The 19,840-nt window shown below is 39.1% G+C and overlaps 1 protein-coding gene across 2 annotated transcripts in view; it reads right to left on the reverse strand.

Moving 5' to 3' along the window:
* Positions 1–19,840, reverse strand: part of brf1b (BRF1 RNA polymerase III transcription initiation factor subunit b) — a 329,557-nt gene that overhangs the window by 288,380 nt on the left and 21,337 nt on the right. For both annotated transcript variants that reach the window (XM_028822170.2, XM_028822169.2), the window contains exon 2: positions 1,990–2,247. In XM_028822170.2, coding sequence (XP_028678003.1) covers positions 1,990–2,173 — 184 coding nt within the window. In that variant the 5' untranslated portion in view covers positions 2,174–2,247. The remainder of the gene's footprint in view (positions 1–1,989; positions 2,248–19,840) is intronic.

Here is a 19,840-nt window from a genome sequence, read left to right on the forward strand (position 1 = left end):
CCACATAAAAACGACAAGGGGTGAGCTTTCTTGAAGGCTTTTACAGGACGTACCTCATTGTAAACTGAAATATATACAAAAACAAACACACAGGTATATACAGGTGTACAACCAAACACAATAAAGAATGATTTACAAAGCAATACATAGCAGGCTGTATACATTAAACAATAAAGCTTTAAAAAGACACTTACAGCAAGTGATTTCCAAGGTTGGATCAAGACAAAGAGAAGCGCGTAGACAGAGGTTCAAATTGCTGCATACCACAACTAACCAGACCCAGGGGTTTGTATACCTTAAAGATTTGTTTCGGTCACGTCCGAAATGTGAGATAAAGAGGTGCCTATGTGAAACACATGGGGTGTATTGTATTTAAATGTTTATTATGGGACCTACATGCTTTACGTGAGTTTCATAGACATTTACGACAACACTGAGAGTGGGACATGACTGACAGGTGTGTTAATAAATGACAAGACAAAGGGGGAGCACAGCTCAACAAATAACAGCCAACAACATGTGGGGCTGAACAGGGACCATAATTGACTGTGCAAGTCAGGAATAATAGCTAGTGGCAAATACAATGCAAGATTTTTCAGGTAAAAAAAAAAAAAAAAAAAAAAAAAAAAAAAAAAAAAAAAAGACAGAAGAGGTGTTGAGGTAAAGTAGACCTACTCATTAATAATTGTGCTAGAGAGTGGGAACATGCTACCTGTTGATTAGCACATGCAAGAATTTCACTGCACTCTGTACATGTAATGTTAAATGACCATATAAATTACTATTAAGTAGAAGGTGTGACTGTGCCACACCAAGTATTCAGGTACTGCAGCATACTGGCTTCCAGTTAAGGTTAGAACTGCGATGTTCTAAAAAAATAAAACACATAAATAACTTTTTCATAGCTGAAGTTGTAACTGGAGAAACACCTTTACACACTAGCAATCTTAATGCCTGCACAAGATACACCTCACTGCAATCACAACATGCAGGCCTGCTTCAACTTTATTAAGTGATTAAAATTTACTGCCAGTATTAAATAAGCCCTTCTGTCTCAGGTTTTAAATCAAGGCTGGAAACATAATATATTCTTTTAAACATGCTGCGGTAGTTCATGCTGTTTTTTATGAACTAATGTTAATCACCTCTAACCTTGAACAAGATCCTGAAGAGGAGACGTATTGTTGTCAGTTTTAGACCTACTGTTCATCTGTATTTATGCTAATATCATATAGGGTTTTCACAAGTACTTAGATTAGCTGATAATACATTTGATATATGTTATTATTCAAAGACATGCAAAGGAATACCGTAGTAAAAGCCTAAAATACAAATATACTGACTAAAGTACAACAGATTAAAACATAATGCAATAATACATATGATGCTAAAAATAACTGTAGTATATATAGATCTGTACTATATTCATATGGCTTCTGGCTGTAGTGAAGGAAGGGATGTTGGGAGGAAATATTGAAGTGCCTAATTGCAGCAGGCAGTAAAGATCCCGCGAGACACTTCTTAATTGCACTATGGCAGAATAAGCCTATGGCTGAAAGTACTCCAAGAAAGCACCCACCGGTGAGGCTGGGCACAATTGTTCACATTGGCACCCCATTTTTCTCTTTTCTACAACAGCCTCTAGATAGTCTAGAGTCAGTTCTGTGATGTAGCGGTCATTAAAATAATGTTCACAGATGGCCTAAGATGTTTATACAGTCTTCTTCTTCATTTGGCTACTACCGTTAGGGGTTGCCACAGCGGATCATCTTCTTCCATATAAAATGTTTACACAGTAATGTATAAAATACATTCCTAAAGGTATATTACTTAGCAATTCTATGTTTAGCTTTGCGTTAATTATGCCGTATTCCTCACTGTATATGGTGTTTGGAGCTAAAAAGTGGAAGTGAACACACAACTAAAAAAAAAGACAGACAAACCATTAACATAAAGTAAAAAGAGGACAATGAGAAATCTATTACTCACTTTCAGAGGAGACAAACTGGCCCACAGCAGAAGAGCCTCCACCACTGTTTTCCACAAACTGAACTTCTGAAACAATGATGTTATCCTCCAACACAGATCCACAACTTGTACAAACTGCATCTCCTCTGGCTTGGTCAATATCAATGTCAGTACCGCCACAATTTTTACACACTCGTGGACTCATCTTTATGGCAGAGAAATTTATGCTCAAGATGAAGTGAAGGTTGTCAGTTTACCAGATGAATATGAAATACAAATCTGAAGGAAAAAGAAAAAAAAAATATTGAAGCAGTTTTGAATGATAGATTGCAAAAAAAAAAAATAGAAAACAGAGAAGGGAGTTTACTATTTACTAATTTGCATTTTGAAATGATCAGGGAAAGCAAATTCTTATCTACAAAAGTTACAAAATAGTAATCAACCATGGATTAATCTGAGAACAGAACAATAAACACATTATTTAAAATGAAAGATCTAGCAAGAGCACCGATGAATATAAAGTATCTATATATATAATTCACTAAGCCGCCGACAAGTAGCCACCCATGGAAAGCACGCAAGACAGCCACGCCCACCGTATATAATTCACTAAGCCGCCGACAAGTAGCCACTCATGGAAAGCACGCAAGACAGCCACGCCCGCCAACTCTAAGACCATTGGATACGATGACAACTCGCACAGCCACGCCCACTAATTCGGACACAGCAACTCACAACACCGGGCGTCATTCACATTCGTCTCTGCTAGACTCCACATGCACCTCTGAGCCACGCTGACTTTTCATTAGTCAACCTCAGTGGAACCTCGGGTCACACAGAGGCAGCGCGAGAGAGAGCCGCGCACACACACAGGCAGCGCCAGAGAGAGACAGAGGCATACACACAGGCAGCGCGAGAAAGCCGCGCACACACACAGGTAGCGCCAGAGAGAGACAGAGGCGCACACACACAGGCAGCGCCAGAGAGAGACAGAGGCACACACACAGGCAGCGCGAGAGAGAGAGACCCACTCACACACAGGCAGCGCGAGAGAGAGACCCGCTCACACACAGGCAGCGCGAGAGAGAGAGACCCGCTCACACACAGGCAGCGCGAGAGAGAGACTCGCTCACACACAGGCAGCGCGAGAGAGAGAGAGACAGACGCACACACACAGGCAGAGCGAGAGAGAGGGGGCTGGACTCATAAGGTAGGAAGGCAGTTAAAGAATGCACTGGGCTTGATTTGGTTTTCACTTCTGTTTATAGCGATTGGTTCGTAGTGTGCATTGTTGCAATGTTACTTTTCTTGGTGGTTTATTAAATTACGGATTTTTTCAAATGTTCATTTTTTTCCCTGTGCTTAAAACTCATTAAAAAAAGTGTTTTTAGCCAGCGGTTGGTAGCGCTATAGCGCAAACTATTGCAGTGTTAGTTTTCTCTGTTGTTCAAGGTTTTCTCAGTGTTACTCAATGTTTTGTACATTTAGTTTACTATTACACTGTGCATTCTATGGTTTAATTAACTATATTTGTGCTTAAAAACTTAAAATATATATTTACATACAGTTCGTACAGTCTGGAACTGATTAATTGTATTTTCATACAACCCTATGGGAGAAATTGCTTCAGCTCACGACCAAATCGGTTTATGACCAGAGTTTTGGAACGAATTATGGTCGTGAACCAAGGTTCCACTGTATTCTTTTTCGGTTATGACGCACGACCGCGTCCACCATCACAAACTGTTTTACATGTCATGGTCTTAGAGTTGGTGAGTGGGTCTCCGTGAGTTTCTCTTGTGAGCGGGCACATGACCAGGCGGTTTGTATGCTTCGAGAACGAGGGACGCGGCAGGACTATCTAAGAAGAGGCATGTTTGTCACGGATGTGAATCGCTGTATGCAGCGTGTAAAACAGTTTCCGAGGGGTATCCCATGGTCTTAGAGTTGGCGGGCAGGTCTCTGTCAGTTGCTCTTACGAGCGGGCACATGACCAGGCAGTGTGTATGCTTTGAGAGCGAGGGTGGACGTGCCAGCACCATCTAAGAAGAATCATATTTGTCGCGGATGTGAATCACTGTATGCAGCGTGTAAAACAGTTTGCGAGGGGTATTCCATGGTCTTAGCAGTGTCTATACTTCGATGTGAATCGCTGTATGCAGCGTGTAAAACGCTGTATTGTATGTTGCTCTCTCCAGAGTTACATCTTTTCATTCACCTACAGTCGTATCCTCAAAACCAACCCCATTTGGACAACTGTGTCTTTCAGGAAGTGTTCACCCATCAATACATAATTATGCGGGGTATGCTACGCGGCAGGTTGGCTAGTATTTTTTAAAAAGAAATCTGGCAAGGCTAACAAAGAAACAAATCACAAGCCAAATTATGGCATTTCTTTTGCTTTAGTAATACTCAATGTCTTGATTTCAAATGTTTGCTTGTAAAACTCCCTGGAAAATGCGTAAGTAATAAGTGGATACATTTCTATATTTTCCACAAGGACAGAAAATAGGAAAGTTGTAGGAGTTTGCAGAGCATGCTGGTACGTGATTCATACTGAAGTTAAATTCTACCACATCAAAATGGCTTAGATAGCTTACAATAAGTTAAATTGTATCCAGCTGGTTCTGAAATATATATGTTCATTACAAAGGCCCCCTCAATGAACTTCAGAATTACACTCCAAACTTTATGCTGTGATAGCTTACTAGATTTGCATTTCGGGGATGGCAAATGAGTGAATTAAGCTGCTTCCACTATGCTCCTCAGGTTTAAATAAAAAAAAAAAATAAAAAAAAAAAAAGCACACTCTACCACTTCTACGTCTTGGTCATTAGAGGGCAGACTAGAACAGAAAAAAGGAAATGAAACACGTTGAAAGCTGCTGTTTCTCTATGCTGCACGCAACACTGATTCTGTAAATGCAGCTTACTCCTGTTTTGATTAATCTGACTCAATCAACAAATACAATGATCATTTTCACAAGATAGTACCCAATTCAAAAAAAAACCTGAAAGTTTATTAAAATCGAAGTACCAAGATACAATTTTGATATTCCAACATCAATAGTAGAATCTTTTATTTTTTTATTTCCACGCTTGATAATTTTGACTGTTCCATGTTTTTAAAGTGAATTCAAAGATTGACAAATACATTTTGCAAATGAATACACTTATAAACACAAGCCAGAGTAATTACATTTTTAGTACTGTTGCTGCCATGCAGCTAAAGGAAACATGTTTTCCTACCATATGATAAAGAAAGTTAAATGGTAACTCTACATTAGCTCAATATTAAGTGAGTATACCCTGCATTGGACTGGCATTCCCTACCAGGTAGGTTACCACCTTGTGGTGAATACTTCACACATTGACATCTGATGCTTGTAATATTGAACTGGATACATGGGTTGGATGATAGATGGATAATACCCTTTCATTTTTATGAACAATATGGAGTTCAAAATGACCTGCTGAGTCAGGCAGAAATTCATCTCATCCTTGACCGTAGACCAAGTAGCATGAATTGCACCCCATAAGCCAAGATCACAGTAGTGTGCCTGTTCTGAAACAGAAGCAAATTTATTGAGGACATTTTCCACTCATATTCTTCATGCTGCATAACATGCTCAGATTCAGAACAGTTTATTGCCAGTATGTCAACCACACAAAAACTGGTCTTGGAATACCAAACATCATAAACAAACACCAGGAAAACAGAGTACCTGTGTCATGCTGTGATTACAACAATAGGATCAAGTTCTCGGCTGAGTGCAAACTAATAAGTATTAATGACAACTAAGACATAATAGGAAAGGAAGGGGGTTATATAAGATTATGCTTATTAAGGAGAAGGACGGTTACTGGAAAGAGGTGACAAAGATGTTGTTCAGTCAATAAAATGCAACAAAAGAAAAACTGGATGCTTCATCACATAAACTCACATGGCAGAGTATGCCACTTAAGCAGCTGATTAAACTGACCCAGCAGAGGTGTACACCGGAAAATCTACCATTGAGATCCATCATTACTTACTATTGCTTGTTTATTTACTAAGGAAGTACTTCTTCGTATATAGTGTTCAAAAGGTAAAGAAACACATAAGTACCTATTCCAACTTTATACCATGGAACGCATTTGTACAATGCATGTCTTGTTCATGGGTAAGGTAAAAATAAACAAGGAGAAGGTAATGTAATTATTATTTATGAAGTTAACTGTAAACAAAAAAAAAAAAGGTTTAAGAACTAACAGAACATGTGGGTTCAGAAACAACATATTGGCTTCATTCAACGTGTGCTGTGGATTAAAAACAAGGTTTTAAACACTAATATGCACAAACTCTTGAAGAAAAAAAAGAAAAACACGGGCTTGGTAACAACACAAATATGAAAATGAGCAAAGGCGTATTACCAATTATAAAACTGCTCATTGTAAAAATTTCAAATCGTTACGCTGCCATCTGTTGCCATCTACTGGGCGTAAACTGAAAAACAGTTAAATCCTGATTTTTGTGGACCCTGCCTTCTGGAAGTTAATTTGAAGAGGTAAAGCAAAAACAAGGATAGAAAAGTCTGAATTAGCATAAACTGCCCTAATTTGGAGTGTTCAGAGGAAAAATAATGATTTACATTAAGAACAGTAGTGTCAAAACATTTGACCGTCTCACCGGCTCTGCTGTGCTGTGCTGCTTCTCCACTGCTATCAGAGAAGTTTAGCTCAGTATCATGCTAAAATACTCTTGTGACAAACTCCTTCATATTTAACAGTTTGTCCAGAGCAAATGGTCTGACTGGAATATCCTAAAAGACACCGGTATTTTGTGGCGCCCAAAATATGTACATCGCGGGTCAGGTCACCGCCACCACCGGGCTACGAATGAAAAGATCACAGGCAGCATTTGCTCGGGAATACGCCATCCTACTCATGGCCCTGGAAATAGAAGTGTCAGTGTGCCAAATTTACAGTATGTGAAAATAAACTCCGGTCACGGCTCTGTGCAAAAAGAAGTCTCATCAACTAATATTGCATTGTTTAATTTGAGATCTCTTAATGGCAAAGCATTGGTGCTGTCAGAATTCATCATTGACACCAAACTTGATATGCTGTGCTTAACGGAGACTTGGCAAAAACCAAATGAATTTACATCTCTCACGGAGGCAACACCACCTGGTTACACTTTCCTCACAGAGCCTGTCAGAGTGGAGTTAAACATCAAAAGAATCCCAACTGACTGTCCATTGCCTTGAGTGTCTGGCTTTTAAACTAATAACGGAATCAGGTCCTGTCTTACTCATTGTTCTTTATCATCCTCCAAAATACAATGCATCCTTCTTATCTGATCTGACTGAACTATTAACCCACTTAAGTTCCTTTTCCCAGAGAGTCATTCTTCTTGGTGATTTCAACATCCATATTGATATCCCCACAACTAAACTAAGATATGAATTCCTATCATTACTGGACTGTTTTGACTTGACACAACATCAAAAAACACTCTTGGTGGTCATATATTGGATCTGATCTGTACATCTGGATTATCTGTTGCCAAACACTTACAGCACTGATTTGGGACTCTCTGACCATAAAGCAGTACTTTCATCGTCTCATTACCTCTCCCTCCTCTTAACTGTAAACAACATATTTCTTACAGAAACCTTAAAAACATCTGTCTCTCTATCCTTTCTGGATCCATTTCTGATCTTTTACGGTCTTCACCTATTCCATCAACACTAGATAGTCTTGTTGACCACTATAACACAGCCCTTCATTCAGCATTAGATAAAACAGCTCCTTTAAAACATAAGGTTTCCTTTAAGCGTTCAGCTCCTTGGTATAATTCAGAATTGCGATCTATGAAAGCAGCTGGCCGACACCTTGATAGAATGTCACGTAAGTCTGGCCTCACTGTGCACATCCAGGCTTTCTCTGACCACCAAAGAGCTTACAGAGAAGCACTAACTGCTGCCAAGAACACCCATTATGGCAGAATAATAGAAAGTGGCCAAGATAACCCAAGGGTTTTGTTCTCTGTAGTTATTAAACCACTCCAACCAGTATCTGGCCAAACTACCTCTTCTACTGAAGTCTGTGAGAAATTCCTCCACTTTTTCCGTAACGAACATAAATACATCATCAGTTTACATCTCTCCCTGTTTCCCCACTCCATTCAGCTCCTTCTCCAAGTTCTCACCAGTCACATCTGCTTTTGTTAATGACCTGCTTTGTAAGATGAGGCCGACTACTTGTGTACTGGACCCCATCCTCAGCACACTACTTCAATCCTTCCTTCATGCCATAATCCTGACTGTTACAACAATAATAAACTCATCCCTTGGCCCTGGCTTTGTGTCGCTCACTTTTAAAATCGCTTCTGTAACCCCAATGTTAAAAAAGTCTGGTCTTAATGCTGACAATCTAAAACAACTTTCGGCCTATTTTCCACTTAATGTCAATGTCAATTTATTTATATAGCACATTTAAAACAACATAGTAATGCTGTGGCCAAAGTGCTTTACAATGATAGAATAAAAGAAAAACAAAACAAATTAACATAAAACATAAATAGAAATAAAATATATGAACATAAAATACATAATAACTAGAAGTAATGTTATTTTATCTATCTATTATAAAAAGAAATCCTGTCCTAGAAAGCAAAAAAGCAAGTCTACGATACGTGATCTTCTCGTAAGACATTTTAAAGACCCGCGAGGTCAAAGACACACCCTACTTACAATCTATCAAATAGGACAATAGGCAGCAAAACATTCAGTCTTGTGAAGGATTTGAGCACACACAGATCCAGGGCTCTCAGTGCATATAAAGCGTATAAGGACAGCACGTTATAAATTAAATGTCGACATCTAAGCGAAGAAGAAAGCAGCGCGGAGAAAAGACTCAAATGCGTTGGAAAGAAAAAAAGAGAAAAAAAGAATAATTGAGGTGCAAATTCAGAAAATAAGGAAAGTAATTATCAGCCCGGAACAAGTGGAATTGAAAAAAAGCACGTCCAATCCGGCTCAGAATTAAATGACAGTGAGTAAAAGACAAAGTAGAACTTCATAAAGACGTTTACAAACATTGGTGCTAAAACACATGCGGAGCAGGTTAGAGACTATGAAACCAGGGAAATTAGAAAGGCTCAAAAAAAAAAAAAAAACAGGGCTATACACATGTGGAGAAAGTTAAAGGATATGAAAGTAGGAAAATTAGAAAATATAAAAAAAGAAAGTAAAGATCGCAGTAGCGCAAACAAACAAACTGCCTCATTTAACTATGCTCCAGTCTAACTTTGGTTTTGCACAATAACTTACTACACTATTGCACCTTACACTTAATTCTACTTTATTCATATAATTTTACTTATTTATTATGTTCTACTATAGTGACTTTTTGTTAATCTACAGTAACTGATATTCTTCTAACTTTGCGCAGTTTTTGATAAGCGGATCAGGATGCATTTCACTGCGTGTTGTCCTGTATAACTATGCATGTGACAAATAAAGAATCTTGAGAATTTCAAAAACGGAGTTTACCGCACATGCATTTATTGGTTACTTTGTTCATGTATATATATTTATCTGTCTGCTTATTTAAAAAGCTACATTTACCCCAGGAGTCAAAAATGTTCTGTCTAATCCTTGTACAAAAACCTAGACAAAAGCTGGGGTATCACCTTGGTAACCCCATGTACTTTTGGAACTGTGAGAGGAAAATAGCACGACTTTACAGACGGGAGTCCAATGCAGAACTCTACTTACGTTTTTACTTTGTAAACTTTTTTACTTTTAACTGCTGATGATGTAGATCGTTTTGTCTGTGCTGAAATTCCAAACAGAGAAACCTGTCCTGACCTCATTAAAAAGATTCAGCATATTGGGACTGGCAAGATTACAAATATTGTTTTTACAGACGTTCTGAAATAAAAGTGAAACTAATGAAATAGCAACAATTCAAAGAAAAAAAATCTTAAAAGTGTGTATCCGGAAAACCAAACACGGGGGTTGGCGAGCGAAGCAAACAGGGGGTGAAGCCCCCTAGTATACATAAAAAATAGAAAGTTATATAATCACAAAGAGGAAACCATCAGTATTACTGAAGGTCACGGAATGCAAGTGAATAGAAATGAGTCTTTAATCTTGTTTTAAACAGTTCAATTGTAGACGACTCCTTTATATGATGAGGTAAAGAGATCCACAGAGCGAGGCGCAGCAGCTGCAAAAGCCCTGTCCCCCTTGGTTTTACACTTGGTACGAGGGACAACCAGAGACAGCTGACCAGAAGATCTAAGCACTCTAGATGGCTGCTGTAAAACACACAGTTCAGATAAATAGGCAGGAGCAAGCCCATGTAAAGATTTAAAAACTAGCAGCAAGATTTTAAAATCAATTCGAAAACTGACAGGCAGCCAGTGTAAAGAAGCTAAAATAGGAGAAACAGAGTCATACTTTCTTGCCCCAACCAGAAAGCGAGCGGCAGCATTTTGGACCAACTGTAACCTGTGTATCAGGGATTTGTTAATCCCAGAATATAGCGAGTTGCAGTAATCGAGGCGAGAAAAAATAAATGCACGAGTGGCTATCTCAAGATCCCTAGAAGATAAAAAAAGGCTTTAGCTAATAGACGAAGTTGGAAAAAAGCAACTCTTGACTACAGAATTTACTTGTTTCTCAAAAAAGAGGTTACTATCAAAGGTAACACTAAGATTGCGGACTTGAGGTTTGGAAAAGACAGAGAAAGAGTCGAGAAGTCCAAGACCTATTTGGGCTTTAGCTGATGGACCCACTATAAACAGGGGTAGGCACAGTAAATCCTTGCGAGCCGCAGTGGCTGCAGGTTTTTGTTCCAACCCAATTGCTTCATTAGAAACCAATGATTGCAAATCTCAGACCTTATTTAATTTTATGGCTTGTTAGTCTAAAATGTTAGGTTCTTATTTTGTACATTTTTTCCTTTCTAAGGGTATCATCCAAATGATTTGATTCCTAAAACTGATCATTTTCAGTCTGTCACATTTTCTATTAAGTTTTTTATTAAATCAAATCAAAAAGTGCATGATGAACACACATGGAAACAAGCTAGATGGAGAACTTCTGGCCGCTTTGTCATTTACATCTTATTGCTAATAAGGAGCCATTAACACACTGAATGCAGTTGTTTAAGATTGAAATAAGCAATTAAGGGCGGGGAGACTTAACAAGCAAGACCTCTAAAATGAAGCATCAAACTATCACTTAAGCAATAAGTGTTTCATCAGCAATAATTGATTGCTCATTAAAAAACTGGGTTGGAACAAAAACCTGCAACCACTACGGCTCTCCAGGACTGACATTGCTTACCCCTACACTATAAGCACCTCCGTTTTATCTTGATTTAGATCAAGAAAATTATTAGCCATCCAGGATCTTAGTTCGGACAGACAGTTGTGGAGTTGATTTGTTGTAGAGTTGCAGACAGGAATATAAACCTGAGTATCATCAGCATGGCAGTGAAAAGAAATGTTAAATTTCCTAAAAATCTCTCCAATAGGGTGAAGGTATATGGAGAATAAAATAGGACCCAAAATGGATCCCTGAGGAACACCATATTTAAGAGGAGCAGTAGATGAAGAAGAGGAATTAAAAGTCACTGAAAAGTGTCTACCAGTTAAATATGACCTGAACCAGTTAAGAGCAGCCCTTTTAAGCCCAACAAGATGTTCAAGCCGCAACAGCAATATCTCATGGTCAATAGTGTCAAAGGCAGCGGACAGGTGAAGGAGGAGAAGGACTGCCGCATCTCCTGAGTCAGTAATAAGAGAGATGTCGTTGAACACTTTCAGGAGTGCCGTTTCAACACTATGATAACACCCAAAGCCAGATTGGTAGATCTCAAATAAATTATTGGAGTTAAGGTGATCAACCAATTGATTCTAAATAATTCTTTCTAGAATTTTAGCCAGAAATGGCAATTGGGAAATTGGACAAAATTGGCTAAAACTCCAGGATCTAATTCTGCCTTTTTTAGATGGAGACGGACTGCAGCATGTTTAAAAAATGAGGGCACAACTCCTGAACTAATAGAATCATTGATGATGGCTAATAAGGGTGGGCCCAACACATCAAAGGCTTCCACTAAGAGACGTGGTGGTACAATATCCAGAGGACTGTGGGCTGGTTTAAGGGTATCAATAGTTCTTTTTAGCTGTGAAAGTGAGACTAGATCAAAGGATTCTAAGACAATGTCATGATTAACAGAAGAAAGTTCATAGCCCATTTGAACAATGCCACGGCAGATAGTATCGATTTTGCTGACAAAGAATGATAGAAACTGGTCACATGAATGAACAATGCTATTTGATCCCATCGCAGAGTGGGGGTGAATGGCCGCATTAATTGAATTAAATAAGACCCTAGGATTCTTTGAGTGACGGGATACTAAATCAGCAAAGAAGTTTTGTTTCGTTATCTTAACTTCACGCTGGAAATTGAAAAGAGAAGTCCTAAAAATCTGTTTAGAGACAATCAGTCCATCTTTTTTCCAACGCCGTTCAGCAGTTCGACAGGCGCAGTGCAATGATCGTGTATTTTCATATAGCCAAGGAGCAGGTCTACCCTTATTACTGCGTATCTTGGGCGGAGCAATTGAGTCTAAAATCATTTTACAGGAATAATTAAATTTTACAACAGAATCATTGATACCATTATTTTGGTCATGCACATAAAAACTAAAGAAAATGGTTTTAAAATCAGATATAATAGAAGAATTTAAAAAGCGCGAGCAGCGTGTGGGACAGCTATTAGTCGGGATATCAACAGTAATATTCAGATCCATCATTATAGAAAAATGATCAGTAAAAGAAACATCACATAAATCAATATTATTCACTGAAATATAACGAGTAAGAACGAGATCGAGGGTGTGACCAAGAGAGTGGGTTGGCGTATTAATATGCTGTATAAAATCAAATGAGTTCAAAAGTGATAAAAAGTCATTGACCAAGGGTTTTGATTGACAACAAACGTGAATGTTGAAATCACCAACAATAAAAACTTTATCATGAGAGAGGGTGATATCAGCCAAGAGATCAGAGAATTCAGAGATGAAAGTATCATTAATTACAGGAGGTCTATAAATCACGGCAAAACAGCAGAGAAGGGGAGCTGCACACTTCGAAAAGTTGAAGTTCAAAGCTCCTAAACGGACCCCTTGCAAGGCTCCGACACAAGAACATACTTTTAAAAATACTGGCAATGCCCCCCCCATGACGAGTCAGGCAAGGAGAGTTTAAAAATGAATAACCTGGTGGAGTCGTGTCAGTAAAACAAGAAGAGTCACCATTTAAAATCCAAGTTTCAGTGATGAAGAAGAAATCCAGATTATCTGAGGTAATAAAGTCTTGCAGAATAAAAGTTTTATTAGACACTGATCTCACATTCAAGAGACCAGCCTTGATAGAGGTAGAAGAGCTCGTTGCAGGATGAGCACGGGTGAGTGTGCGAAGATTAGCAGTGTTTACTACTCGATTGCAGGCCAAGGAAAAGTGATGCCATCTTGAAATGGAGAAATTAAATCCGGTGTCCAGCGCCCATGAACCAGTGATGGAGTCCTGAGCAGGAGAAGATGGGTCATAGACGACTCGAAGGCATCGGGAATCAAAGCTCTGGGACTTGAGTCCTCAGTGCAGCATTTGACACTGTCAGACATGACATTCTAATAGTCCAGAAGGGAAAACATGCTGGGTATCTCTGGCACTGCCCTCCAGTGATTCAAGTCCTATCTGAGTTTGTTAGTCTTGGCAACAGCAGATCCAGCTCAACGCCAGTCACACAAGGGGTTCCACAGGGCTCTGTCCTCAGTCCTCTGCTTTTCTGTATTTATATGCTTCCCCTTGGCCATATTATTTGTAGCTTTGGACTGGTTTATCATTATTATGCAGACGATACTCAACTTTATTTCAATGTTAAAAGTGGAACTTCATCAGAGCTTTCTCAGCTCACAACTTCCCTCAGTGAAATTAAAACCAGGATGGAACAGAACTCTTAAAAATTAAATTGCAACAAAACTAAACTCCTGCAAACTGGGACTAAAGTGCAACTTAATAAAATTAGCTCCTTCCCAGTCAATCTTGGCGGTGATCTTATCAGACCTGCCTCTACTGCAAAGAATCTTGGTGTTATTTTTGATTCCTCCCTTTTCTTATTCCACCCACATAAATCACATTAAGAAATATTCTTACTTTCACCTCTGTAACATATCACATGTTCGCTCCTTCCTCTCCTTTTCTAATGCTGAGAAACTTGTCTATGCTTTTATCACCTCCCGCATCAATTATTGTAATTCCCTACTGGCAGGTGCCCCTTCTAATCTTTTATCACAGTTCCAACTTATTCAAAACTCGACTGCAAGAGTCCTTACACGGACCAGCAGCAGTGAGCACATAACACCCATCCTGCTTTACCTTCACTGGCTCCTGGTGTTTTACAGAATTGAATATAAAATTCTACTAATAACTTACAAAGCCTTAAACGACCTTGCGCCAAACTACATCAGTGACCTTCTCCATCACTATGTGCTTGTCCACCCACACTAATCTACACTCCATGGGTGACAGGGCCTTCAGCTGTATAGCGCCCAGACTCTGGAATGACCTACCGAAATTAATTAGATCAGCTGACTTCATGAATTCTTTTTAAAAACAACTTAAAACTCATCTGTTCAGGAAGGCTTTTAGTTCTACCCGACTTTATTACCCTTCTTTCAGTTTACCTCTATGTCAAGATGCTCATGTAACCTGTGTGTGTGTGTGTGTGTGTGTGTGTGTGTGTTAGACCATCAATTATGTTGTCTGTTAAGCTTTTCTCTGAATTTACTATCTTACTCTTCTTTATCTGGTTAAGTACAATGTTATATACCCTGCCGTTCTTTCTTAAACTCTGTGAAGTGCCTTGAGCATGGGAAAGGTGCTATACAAATAAAATGTATTATTATTAAAATGTTTGCTTCAATTTAAATGCTCAAAGTCTAAATAGTCTTGATTTTAAAAGAAATTTGTCATTTTCACACACTGATAGAGGTCCAAAAATAGCTAGATTCCTAGTAAAGGATAAAAAATAACATATTTATAATCACATTCAAAATGTGATATTTTTTATTCTGGGGGGGGGGGGGGGGGGGGAGAGACTGAAAAAAGAGACAAATACATCTACGATCAAAAATATATATTCATGAACAGCAACCTCGAAGTAGCATAAAAACAACGCTCTACATGCCTAGATAGATGTCCATTTTTTGAAGTTTTGTGAAAAGATTCTGGTTAAATCTTTATCATAATGGTATGATATATAAAACAAAAAATAAGGGTTTTACACATGTAGAGGCCAAAATTGGGGAAAGCCTAAAAACACTCGACATCTTGGATAATTTGAGATCAAGACGAGTCACATGAGGGGGTTTTCTCATACCAGTAAGCCGCTCAAAGGGCATCGTGGCACCCCTCCATTAGAAAAAGCGGTAATTGTACTTAAAGAGGTTGTATATAAAAGAGTATGCAGGACGTGGGAGGAAGACGGTTTGGTCCTTAGTTATTACAGATAGAAAATCAGTTGCTTTAGTATTTCTCTACAACTATTTTAAATACAAATGAATAATAAAACTTAGAAAAAAGTAGAAGTAAAAAGTTAAACAGAATAAAAAATAAAAAAATTACATTAACACCTCATCAAAAACAATATTTTGAATTACTTTATCCTCTAACTTGCAGTCTATAAACGTTGCTTTTTTGCATTTCTGTTTGCATATTGGTCGAAATATTTTTATTTCTCGTTTATTGGAAGATTCTCTTTGTTTTTGATTTTTATTATATGAAGCTCTTTTGTGTTCACTTTCTTTTTTTCGACGTTTATTATCAACTCTTGTCGCAGGCACGCACGCTTACTTCCAGGTAAGGAATGTTGGCATACTGCTATCAGGTTTGGCACAGGACAGATATGCACAGTGGATGTCAGGTATCCTGAAGCTCATGTTCATGAGTGACAATAAATGAGAAATTGAGCCTGAGAAGCAAGTAAGTACATACAGTATCTCACAGAAGTGAGTACACCCCTCACATTTTTGTAAATATTTTATTAGATCTTTTCACGGGACAACATTAAAGATATGACACTTTGATACAATGTAAAGTAAAGTAGTCAGTGTACAGCTTGTATAACAGTGTAAATTTGATGTCCCCTCAAAATAAATCAACACACAGCCATTAATGCCTAAATCGCTGGCAAAAAAAAATAAGTACACCCCTAAGTGAAAAATGTCCAAATTGTGCCCAATTAGCCAATGTCCCTCCCCGGTGTCATGTGACTCGTTAGTGTCACAAGGTCTCAGGTGTGTTAAATTTGGTGTTATCACTCTCACATACTGGTCGCTGGAAGTTCAACATGGCACCTCATGGCAAAAAACTCTCTTGAGGATCTGAAAAAAAGAATTGTTGCTCTACATAAAGATGGCCTAGTCTATAAGAAGATTGTCAACACTCTGAAACTGAGCTGCAGCATGGTGGCCAAGACCATACAGCGGTTTAACTGGACAGGTTCCACTCAGAACAGGCCTCGCCATGGTCGACCAAAGAAGCGGAGTGCACGTGCTCAGCGTCATATCCAGAGGTTGTCTTTCGAAAATAGACGTATGAGTGCTGCCAGCATTGCTGCAGAGGTTGAAGGGGTGGGGGGTCAGCCTGTCAGTGCTCAGACCATACGCCGCACACTGCATCAAATTGGTCTGCATGGCTGTGGTCTCAGAAGGAAGCCTCTTCTGAAGATGATACACAAGAAAGCCTGCAAACAGTTTGCTGAAGACAAGCAGACTAAGAACATGGATTACTGGAACCATGTCCTGTGGTCTGATGAGACCAAGATAAATGTATTTGGTTCAGATGGTGTCAAGTGTGTGTGGCGGCAACCAGGGGAGGAGTACAAAGACAAGTGTGTTTTTACAAAGATATTTACAAATATGTGAGGGGTGTACTCACTTTTGTGAGATACTGTAGCTTGAAAATCTGCAGAAATTGTACTGATCTCACATGGTCCTCAATCCATATCCATATTACTAACTGAGAATGGTAAACCGGATGGACGCAGGGACATCCGGCCATGGGCCGTGGACACAAAAGACGTACTGCGCAGGCACCCCACAACCCCCCAAGCAACGGAAACCGGACGGATGGAATGCAACGTAAACGCACGAAGCCATTGCACACGAAACGGGACACACACAAAGAAGAGGATTGAGACCCACGACACCCAAAGCCCCCCTCCAGTAACTGAAATAAGAAATGAGGCCACGCGCCCCTAGAACACCAAAAACAAAGGAGTCACACGCAGGCGACACATTGCACACGAAACGGTTCGCACACAAAAAGGACGATTCAGCCCCACGACAAACAAACACCCCCTCCACTAACAGAAATAAAAACTCAGGCAACAAGCCCCCAGCCGCGAGCGCCACACAAAGCCCATTGGACACGAAACGGGACAGACTACGGACATAGCACGCGAAACGTACACAAAAAGGACGATTCAGACCCATGACCACACTAACACACATACAAAAACGGGCAAGGCTCAATACAAACAATGAACGCCGTAAACTGCAACGAGCTTCTCACACACCACAGGCAAATCGATTACAGCTCCAGAATAGCATGTCCCAAATCCTGCACATACAACGACGCGCCTCTCAAACGGCACAAGCAAAAGATACACGTCAAGGACATCAACGACAGACTCCTGCTAAACGATTGCGCCAGTTAGCTGACAACGCGTTCAATAATAAGTCCACTATTCATGAAAATTCATTGGTATTAATTAATGTCATTTGCAATCATTGTCATTCACTTAACTTCCCTGAAGAAACAAATGGCAATACAAGTAATGAATTTACACGTTGTTGTCAAAAGGGTCAAATTACACTGCCTCCTTTACATTCATTTCCTGCATTTCTACAGAAGCTTCTAACTAACGAAGTACCTGAAAGTAAAAACTTTATGAACTGCATTACATCCTACAATAGTTCATTTGATTTTGCATCTACCGGAGTAAATATCAGGTCACCAAAAGGCAACGGCCCATACTGCTTTCACGTATGTGGACAAATATTACATCGCATTGGAACAGTGCACCCTGAAACAAATCAAGAACGCAAATATGCACAAATCACGTCTGCACCTACAACGCGCTTCTGAAACCGCGGAAGAAAAAATGTCTCGGCTCCAAAAACACATGTCACTCCTTATTCAAAATACCGGTCCCAATCACAGAAACATCGGTATCCACTATGAAAATGAACAGTAACAATGCACGTGACATCCGTTTGCCACACTATTAATTATAGATGAATGTACAATGGCATCCAGTCACTTACTCAACACCATTGATAAACTTCTACAAACGTTGATGAATAATAATATTCCCTTTGCAGGAAAGGTACTTTTATTAGGAAGAGATTTTAGACAGTGCTTAACTATTGCTCCACTTGCAATGCGCTCAGCTATTGTTCAGTCCACCTTAAAATACGCGGACAATTGGCATTGCGTTGATGAATAATTATATTCCCTTTGGAGGAAAGGTACTTTTATTAGGAGTAGATTTTAGACAGTGCTTAGCTATTGCTCCACATGCCATGCGCTCAGCTATTGTTCAGTCCACCTTAAAATACGCGACGACGTCATACATAAACAACAAGAGACCGAACTACAATACATATACAGGCACGAGACCCGATTGGTGATAATACGAAGAAACGAACAGTCCGCATATTAACAGTGAGTTCGATCCTCCTTATTACTTATCCATATTCCTAACTATACAGATCAAACAAGTCATCACTTCACGATCACGGGTACAAAACTAGACGGCTCGAGTAACGGGACCACAAACACGAACCCGCATCAAAAAAAAAAATTCACGTCGTCCCCTACAACGCGCTTCGAAAACCGTGGAACAAAAAATGTTACGCGGACAATTGGCATTGCTTTCAAAAGATACACTTGGTACAAAACATGCGATGTCCAGATCCTGAATATAACAATTGGTTATTTCAACTAGGACATTGTACACTCACCAATACAGATGGACTTCACCCAGATATTATTACAATTCCTCAACCCTTTATCTGCGACGACTTACTTACGGAAATATTTGGAACAGCGGTCTCATTAGACCAAATATCCCTTTTAACACAACGAACTATATTATGTCCAAAAAATATTACTGTTGATCACATTAATAACCAGGTCATTTCATTACTTCCTGGAGAGTCACACCTCTTTCTAAGCTCTGACAAAGTTGACTCTGATGACGACAATAACCATCTTAATTTCCCCTTTGAATATTTGAACACTATTAACCCAGCCGGATTACCACAACACAGTCTTAGCCTTAAAAACGGAACAATAATCATGCTATTAAAAAACCTTAACACTAAACAGGGTTTATGCAATGGTACATGTTTAGTCGTCTACACCATGACACACAATGTTATTCAAGCAACAGTTCTTACAGGATCACATGCTAACAATACTGTTCTAATTCCTAGATTTGACCTTACAAGTTCTGACCTGGAATTACCTTTTACACTTAAACGGAAACAATTCCCCATTTAACCTGCCTTTGCCATAACCATCAACAGATCACAAGGACAAACCATGGACAAGGTTGGCATCTACCTATCTGAGCCCGTTTTTGTACATGGACAACTTTATGTGGCCTTCTCACAAGTTCGAGATTCATCGGATGTTAAAGTTAAGGTCATAATAAAATAAAAATATTAAAAAAAAAAAAAAAAAAAAGTTAAGGTCATAAATGCTCCATGCCAAGGAAAACTCATTCAAAGACAAGACA

This window comes from Erpetoichthys calabaricus, chromosome 16 (assembly GCF_900747795.2).
Source record: "Erpetoichthys calabaricus chromosome 16, fErpCal1.3, whole genome shotgun sequence".
Taxonomy (NCBI): Eukaryota; Metazoa; Chordata; class Cladistia; order Polypteriformes; family Polypteridae; genus Erpetoichthys; species Erpetoichthys calabaricus.